The sequence below is a fragment of the Hippoglossus stenolepis genome, chromosome 2, assembly GCF_022539355.2.
Source record: "Hippoglossus stenolepis isolate QCI-W04-F060 chromosome 2, HSTE1.2, whole genome shotgun sequence".
NCBI lineage: Eukaryota > Metazoa > Chordata > Actinopteri > Pleuronectiformes > Pleuronectidae > Hippoglossus > Hippoglossus stenolepis.
The window spans coordinates 18,595,825-18,604,752 of NC_061484.1; the positions used below are offsets into that span (position 1 = coordinate 18,595,825).

The 8,928-nt window shown below is 40.7% G+C and overlaps 1 protein-coding gene across 1 annotated transcript in view; it reads left to right on the forward strand.

Annotated features, from left to right (window-relative positions):
* Positions 1-8,554, forward strand: part of ctnna2 (catenin (cadherin-associated protein), alpha 2) — a 282,069-nt gene extending 273,515 nt beyond the window's left edge. Inside the window, exons 17-18 of the mRNA XM_035184820.2 lie at positions 5,257-5,391; positions 7,411-8,554. Coding sequence (XP_035040711.1) covers positions 5,257-5,391; positions 7,411-7,698 — 423 coding nt within the window. The 3' untranslated portion in view covers positions 7,699-8,554. The remainder of the gene's footprint in view (positions 1-5,256; positions 5,392-7,410) is intronic.
* The last annotated feature ends 374 nt before the right edge of the window (positions 8,555-8,928 follow it).

An 8,928-nucleotide genomic window follows, 5' to 3' on the forward strand; every position in this document is an offset into this window, starting at 1 on the left:
TCCACGGTTTGTGTCGAAAATATTCAATATAGAAGCTTGGATAGGAAAAAGTTTTTCATTTAATTTTCAAAAATGTGTGAATTTGGAGATTTACACAAGGTCTTTCCTTGGCACAGGAAATCATTTTCAAACACATGTTATAAGATATGCTCATAAGATGCTGATATATCCTGGTCAAATAAAAGATAAACAAAATGCAGGAGGATAACAAAGAAAAGCTTTTCCAAATACTATTTCTTGAAAAGGCATTTTAAATTTGTTGAACACAATTTGGGGTCATTGATACTTTACAGGGTACTACATACTGTACGTCTCTCATTTCGAGGTGCATACATGTTAAGATTAAAGTGTGCACAGACAAGAATGTTGCTCTTGGTGTAAGATACCATTATGAGGAGATCATTTCTTCTTCTGAGAGTTTTCTTCATCTCTTGCCTTAATCTGACAATATTTGACTTCACAATAAAACAGTGTATTGGCAAACCCTCTGCTGTTAGCACAGTGCAGAATGCTTGTCAGTCTGAGTGACCAGAGTTTATTCTAAGCCTTGGACTGACCAGAAGGCTTTAGTCACTGTTTTCCACAGCATATTGCATGACAGAACAAAGTTTCAGGCTATGAAGGCTCAACTCTGTCTGTTGTGCAGCAATTAGCACAAACAGAGCGATGAAAAGCAGCCTTTGTACATAAACATGTTCCCATGTTTCCATGTGTGTCAACATTTGTCTCGAAAAGCTGGTCTCGGGTCTGTGTCACGGTTTATGTGTGCGTTCAGGGCAGGATCTGGGACAGAAAGGCCGAGGTAAGCGTGAACTTTTCCGCGTGTGCTTATGCATTCACTTCTGGGCTTGTAGGCTGCCAAGTGATGATCAGTGTTTAACAGGGTTTAGGTGGGAGTGAAGCCGTCACATGGCAAATCACTGGCAGAGCCTGTGTCTGAATCAACAGTTGCTGCAATGAAAGAGCAGGTGGCTTGCCATTTTTAATTCTCACTTAAATGTTTCCTAGACCAGTGTTGACTAAATATTCAGAGCCTTCTGTTACACTTCCAGAGACATCAGAGCCACGATTAGGAAATGAAGAGGGGCTTGAGGTCCTTTTTCTTTTCCTGCATGAAATTTCTTATGAAAGTGTTTTCATGTGAGTCACTTGAGACATCTGTTTGTCATCCCATAAAGGAAATGGAATTAATTAGTAATAGATAAAACAGCAAAAGTTTGCTCTTATCAAGCATCTTGTTGGAATTACACAACAAATAACAGTACATTTATATTTATACTGGATGAGGAGTACAAGTATTTTGCATTCACACAATCTGGTGGCCAACCTGTACTGGTTGACAGCGCTGCGGGTCCACAGTAAGAATAAAGGCTGCTTCACTGCTTGCAGGCAGGTCCCTTAAGTAGCAAACCTTGTTGCTATGACTCCACATCAGCCCTATTGATGAACATATGTGAAGCAGAAGAAAATTCTGTGTGGAAGGACAGTGAGCTCTTTCATAGTCATTTAAGCACAGCACTTGACGTACAAAAACCCCTCGAGGCAACTCACCCCATTTCACTCCAGCACTGCCTTTTTTTCTACTCTATTTCTCCCTCTGCATTTCCCCCCACTCTGCTTCGTTCTTTACGTTCGCCTCCTACACACAATATGCAGTAAACAGTGTATGCCGGCTGTACAGAGATATGAGCACCTACATCTATCAGCCACAACAATGAAACCGGTAGATGGTTTTAATGATACAATCTGATCCATTGGTTGTGATTTAAAATGTATTTTTTGGGGTTTGTTATTTTCTATGGCAAAGTCCAAATTACATACATCTGCCATTACATTAAAACTTGATGATAGTTCTAATATCGTTGCTGATCGCTGTGTCGTGTGAGACATACATTATCATACAAGTGTGGACCGACAGCCCAAGCCCATTCATTACCTCTGAAGATATAAACCATAAAAGTAAGAGATGTTGTTTTCGATGGTTTTTAGCAGATGTTCTTGAAGTAAATATTACAATTCAAGGGGATTCTTTTTTGTTGCGCATTAAAATGTATGCACAAGCGACTGTTTACGGCAGCGGGACGTTGTGGAAGATGTGGGACTAGACACAAAATGTATACAGCGACACCGCTCTTTGTAATAAAGGAATCATTTCATTGTATAATATAATTGTTTGATGGGCTTTAATAACATCAAGAAAAGTTTCGGGTATCATTCAAGTTTGGACATTAGCAAATGTCCCGCGTCACTTAAAACTGTCAGTTTGTTAATTATAAACGCTGCTAAACAGATGCAAAGTTTGAAGCTTTGACTTCCAGGTTTCCCTTTAGTTGTCACAGCAGAAACTTCTGTCCCACTGAGTCCATAACAAGAAGAGCAAATCTCCTGTAGCCTCCGCTGACAGCAGTGAAACCAAGTGTGAATGATGTGTAATTAAAAGGCTTCTCAGTAAAAACAGAAACTACAGTTTAATGGGAACTGACTTGAGAGGTGTCATTACCAACTATCTATAAAGATTGATTGTGAGTAAAAGCTGTCAGCCGGAAGTACTACAGCTCTGTTTGCACCAACCTGACTTTTTTCAGTGACAGTGTATTTTCTTGTTTCTTATGTCATATTTCTTATAATAAATAAGACACATTATGTTGTTTTCTTACCCGATCCCTTTGGATGTAATAATTATAAAGAAAATTTAATGTTTGACTAATGCAAATGTCTTTCATTACGTTATCAACACTACAGTCGTTAGGGGTCCTGCTAACTGAGAGGGATGAGTCTGATGTAATTTTACAAAGAACAGAACATTTGGAAAGGTGTCCATGAATGGAAGCACCAGATTGTTCTGTTACGTATTGTGATTAATTTGACCTTTTCTATTACAAAACGACAGCTGGTGGAATGAAGGGAATGGAAAAAAAGTAAATGAGGTAGTTACTTAAAGGAAATAAATGGTTTCTGTATATTGTACAACATGTCTTTGGTGGATATGGTGCCAGAGACTGGATGAGCAAATAAAAAGATTAGAAGCTTTGTTGAAGTAACTGACAGGTGAGGCCTCAGCATCACAGGCACAGCAGTGTTCCAGTCAGTTCCAAGAAAGATCATGTAACAGCGCGTAACATGCTCCTTTTAAATCTGTCACAGTCATTTCATTTTAAATAACTCTCCTCTGTCATTTCCTTTGTCCACTCATAGAATTGGAATGAAGCAGAAATGTGAATAATACACAAAGGTTAATATTGCCTCTTTTAACAATGAATAATTTAGAAAAGGTCAGTCTCACCACAGTTTTAAAATGCAGCAGCAGGGTGAGGTGTGACTTGGTGTTTTGACAGACTGCCACACTATGGTAGTGTGTTGCCCTCATCTCAGCTCCGGAGTTCACATCATCTCCCTGAATTATCCACGGGGAGCATGTTTCATTCATTCTGAGCCTAATTATGCAGAAACAAAACAAAAAAATGTCCACCTATTTCTTTTTACACAAAAAAAGAAATATTAACTTCCTGAAATGTGGAGAGAAGTGCTGAGGTCAGGAGGAGTTTCAGAAGGAGTCGTAAAGTCAGTCAGTGTTAAATGCAGAGAGAGAGAGAGAGAGAGAGAGAGAGAGAGAGAGAGAGAGAGAGAGAGAGAGAGAGAGAGAGAGAGAGAGAGAGCGTGTCAATGGGCCTGGCAAAGTAATGGGCCATACAGTTTATTTACATCCACGGGAAATCTGTGGAAGAAATGGACTATTATTCAACTATACAATGGAGAGCATTTGTGTCACGGCTGTATCACACTTGCCTGGGGCAGCTGTGTGTGTGTGTGTGTGTGTGTGTGTGTGTGTGTGTGTGTGTGTGTGTGTGTGTGTGTGTGTGTGTGCGTGTGTGTGCCAGCAGCGTGAAGAGCAGTTAGCTGTGATGCTAGCCAGGACTGGCGGTGCAGTGATAAAAAGCCCAAGGAGCAGCTTCCCTCTGCCTCACTGGCTGCTCTATGAGCTAGCAGCTCCACCTCACTCTGCAGTTAGTGACACTTAGTGAGAGGAAACTGGTACTGGTTGCGTCTCTGGTCTTATTTACTGTGCCGTTGAAAGTCCTGTGCTGATAGCAGCCATAACTATAAATGTAATTCCTTGAATTGCTCTTTCAAATCCTATTTGGAGGTTGCAGATAGAAACATTTTACCACCAGACAACAGGATAACTGTGTTTTACTCCCTGTATTTGTGACCCGCGCTGAGAAGCACTTGTAGCCAATCATTACTTTTTGTCTTGGAACAAGAGGCCCTTCCTCAGTGGGAAGGAGCGAATATGGGCGGCTGGGAAAAGCTGATGGTCCCGGAGGGGGTTTATTCATATGACATGCTTGAAATTCAACTTGCCCACCCCCCCTCTGCCCACAAGACAAGGAAATGAGCTGTGCATTTCCCCACACTGGGCTGCTGAATGTCCTAGTTAGGACCTTTTAATATTAATGACTAGAAGAAAGGTGTTGCTACAAAATGATGCTCAAAGTGTTTAGGCAGCTGATGCAGTGTTCTTAACCCACTGGGAGCTTAGTGGGCCAGAGCTGAGTCCTGGAAGACTTCCAGATGGAATAATAGGGGCAAACGGTGTGATCGTAGGAGACCTGAGGAGACTCTCCTCGTATTCCCTGTTGGTCCATTTGCTGCACTGTATGAGTGGGTTCTTTACTTCTGGAGTAGCACTGCTGGATCTTTAACTAGCAACCCAAATACTGGAACCCTACTGTTGCAACTGTTGTTTTTTGTTTTCTGCTTCAAGAAGGCCCCAACATTAGACTCAACACTCCACTTTAGAATACACATCTCAATCTTATTTATGTCAATATAAACATACATCCTACGAATCCAGATGATGGTTCAATGATAAAAAGTTTTAGACTCTGTCTGGCTGTATTGCGATATGATAGTATATTTAATATTTGTACTACCAGGTTCATTTTTGTAATTAAGAATTTGAATAACCAGTACATCGCCTGTCAGACTCGACCGCTGACCAACTTGAGTTCTCAGTCCATAATAAGACATTGTTATTATGGTGATAGCTGTCTCTCGATGTCAAGAACCACTCATACAAAAGAAACTTCACTGTCAACACTGCACCTCTGTTGGTCCTCAGCAACACACCCAACGAGCCAGATTATAGACACCACATTAAAAAGATCATGTTCATGTTAGCACACAAAGAATGAATACTTATAGATATGTTATGTGTGTTTTGACTGTTTCTCTTTATGCCTCTTTCCCATCCAGTGCCCTGACTCAGCGTGCAAGCAGGATCTGTTGGCCTACCTGCAGAGAATTGCCTTGTACTGTCATCAGCTCAACATTTGCAGCAAGGTGAAAGCTGAGGTTCAGAACCTGGGTGGAGAGCTCATTGTTTCTGGGGTAAGTTTAATAAAAGTCATATCATAAACAAGCCTCACCACACAGCAGCCATGTTGGAAATGCTCCTGAGCAGTTATTTTTGGCAAACAAGACCAGACCCCTACCTGAATGGCCATAACTGCACTTTCAACAGTCACCATGACATAAAACCTGGACATAAAGAATCACCAGTTTAATATTTGCCTCTAAGTTAGGTTTAAAACACATTTTCCCTCTGCTTATACTATGCTGACGTAATGTTTTGCTTAAATCAGTGCAACGGCACAACTGACAAGCAATTGTCTTATTAAAGGAGAGGTGGGATGCAGTACGTTCACGGTTTGTCTGTTTCTTACAGTCTATCCATACAGATCAGCACTTGGCCAGTTTTTATCAGTGATGCCATAGATACACTAAAAGGCTGGAGTCACTGGATTTCATGCCATGCACTGCTGGTGGGCTGACCTTTTAATTCAAGGTCAAAAGAAAGCTTGGGAGACCAGATAAAGGGTCATGCATATTAAGGCGGACGCAATTATGTCAAACCGATTACCAGGTCATAATACCAGGAAGATGCACTGCAGGTTTTTTTTCCTTTTGTGTGTTCTATGCCTCATGCACCCGATAATCACTGCTCAAGGTAAAATTAGACTCTTATCCCATAATGCTTGCTTTTGGCATTGAAACGTTTTCATTAATGTTCTTTTTTCTCAGTATAAATAACATACATGTTCATTTTTGGAACTGTTACATTAAGGTTTAGATTAAGACAGGGTTTAGGGTTAGGCATTTAGTTGTGATGGTTAAGGGTAGTGTAAGGGGCTGGGGAATGCAACAGGTCAATGAGTCCTCTATAAGTACTAGGGTTAGGCTTAGGACCGTATTAAACTGAGCGGGTATGAAGTCAGTTTTCATTTATTGTTTATAGCACTTAAACTCAAAATACTAGTTCACATTTTACAATCTTAACAGCATTTCACACACTATCAGATAAAACCTACTAAAGCAGATTTTGATTACAATGGGCAGAACAAGTAGCACAGTGGAAGGACAGACACACAAATACTGTAGAGTACAATATTCAACATTAACATTTCTGTCTTCATAAAACTGAAGAGAATTATTTTGACCTCGGAAAACAATACCCTTCAGACCTGTAGAGCTTTGAAAGTATGTCTATGGATATTTAAGAATGAAGTAATTTGTTGGAACACGATATAATTCTAGTCAGTTCCTTATATACACAGATTTTAAATGGAGAAAAAAGCTTCACGCTACTCTGCATCCGCCATTACGCTGAATTTAAGAATCCAATTTTCTATCATGAGATAAAGCAGAGAAATCCCACAGTTTTGTTTGACTTATCTTACTGTGTGCTATTTTTTATATTGTGTCTTTTATTCTATTTTAAAACTGGATGCAGGCACAATAACACATTTCACTGCACATTGTACCATGTATAAATGTGTACGTGACAAATAAAGCTGATCTTATCTTATCTTAGTTTGATTTGTTCGTCGAATTAAAATCTGACTTGGCTTTTTACCTTTGCTTTGGATTTCCATGCATCTTGTTGTTGAAACAGTTCTTCATGATTTCTCAGGACTCTATTATAGTTTGTCTCGTATGAGTTTTGCGAGCCCTGCTGAGATTTTAACCTTTTCATGGTGGCCAGCTGGAGTCCACGCTCATTAAATCTGCACAGTTGACTCGTCTCAGCATGAGGTAGAAGGAGGCCCACTGGCCGCCGACCCTTAAATGTCAGCCAAACAAAACAGACGGAGACAGAGGTACATCTGACCCCTGTCTCTGCTAATTAAGGACTGCTAAAATAAGATGTCATATAGCGATGGCCATGTTTTTATCCTGCTTAATTGCCTGCCGTGGCACAGACCTCCTAGGTGCTGAACGTAGCCTAATCAGCCCTTATGTGCTCAAGAAAGTGTTGCACTTTTCCTTGTAACAGACACGTTGACTTACTTGACTTGACCCTTTGTGTTTCTCTCTCTTCCCTTTCCAACTGTCCTCGCCCTCCTGCAGTTGGACAGTGCCACCTCCCTGATCCAGGCGGCCAAGAACCTAATGAACGCAGTGGTGCTGACTGTAAAGGCATCTTACGTAGCCTCCACCAAGTACCAGAAGGTGTACGGAACAGCGGCGGTCAACTCACCCGTGGTGTCTTGGCGTATGAAGGCCCCGGAGAAGAAGCCGCTGGTAAAAAGGGAGAAACCCGAGGAGTGTCAGACACGTGTTCGACGAGGCTCCCAGAAGAAACACATCTCCCCTGTCCAGGCCCTCAGCGAATTCAAGGCCATGGACTCCTTCTAAGAAAGAAAGAAAAACCTCGTCATACTTACCCCAGAAAAACAACAAAACATGACGCTGACAAGTTGAAGAAAAAAAAGTCCCTTTTTACATTGTGTTACCCCACCTCTGTTTGCCCTGTGTGTGCTCGGTGACATCTCAGGAGGACTACAGTACATATTAAACTGCCACACTGCGGCTCCTTGGAACACTGTGGGCCTCGTGGCTCACAGACAGCCAGCACACACCCAACACTATTTATCGGTCTTATTGTAGCTTATTATGTGAGAGCCAAAATGTGACACAAACAATACTTTTGAAAATATGGGAGTTGAAAAAAAAAAGAAGAAACATATCAGGGGAGGAAGAGTGTCATGTTAAAAATTTGTGGCAGTTGATGTTCTAGCTATATCATTAACGTGCTACTGACTGGCTGCTTGTATACACATTTAAACTGTCTGAATGGAAAATCCTGAATGGTTCAGTAGAGAAGTTATTCTAAAGGGGAAATATCGATGTTGGTATATGCTCCCCCTCGATATTCTTTTTTCAATTTGAATGTTAACCTGTAGTGATAGGAATAACTTATGTTAAAGATACCTGGAAGTGTCAGCATCCAAGTAGTTTCCTCGTTCCTGACGATCATAATAATAATCCATATGGTGTTTTTTTCCAAAGGACACTTATGGTCTGTTGTATTGCCTTTTTAAATTCATTTATTTAATTAATACATCACTAACTACGATGACCTTGATTGGAAGTTGTGTAGCGTATAAATATAGACAGAGAGGTTTGACTAGTTGTGGTTTGCTCAGAGAATAGAAATCCCTGCATACAGTACCTTTATATTCACCCTTCTCTAATAAATCCCTCAACTTGACCCTCAAAGATCCACGTGTCTTTCTTGCCATCACATTTGTAGCAGCTGCTTTATCAACATGTGAGTCCTAAAGCAGTGATTGGTTTGAATAATTGGAACGATCGGACATAATCATTAGAGATTACCATGCCAGAGCTGGAGGTGGAAAGATTCCAGAGGAGGAAAGAAGACAAACATCTATTAGTACTAAAAGCTTACAAGAACAGGCATATTGATTCAGGGTTGTAGGTCAAGCCCCATTACTTCACTGTGACTTGAGATAATTGCTCTTAGGTCAGCACTGTTGCTGATATTTGGACCTCATCCTTCACATAAACAGACAATCACACCTGCCAGATGCACATAAAACACAGACTGTATATGGTAGGTTTTAG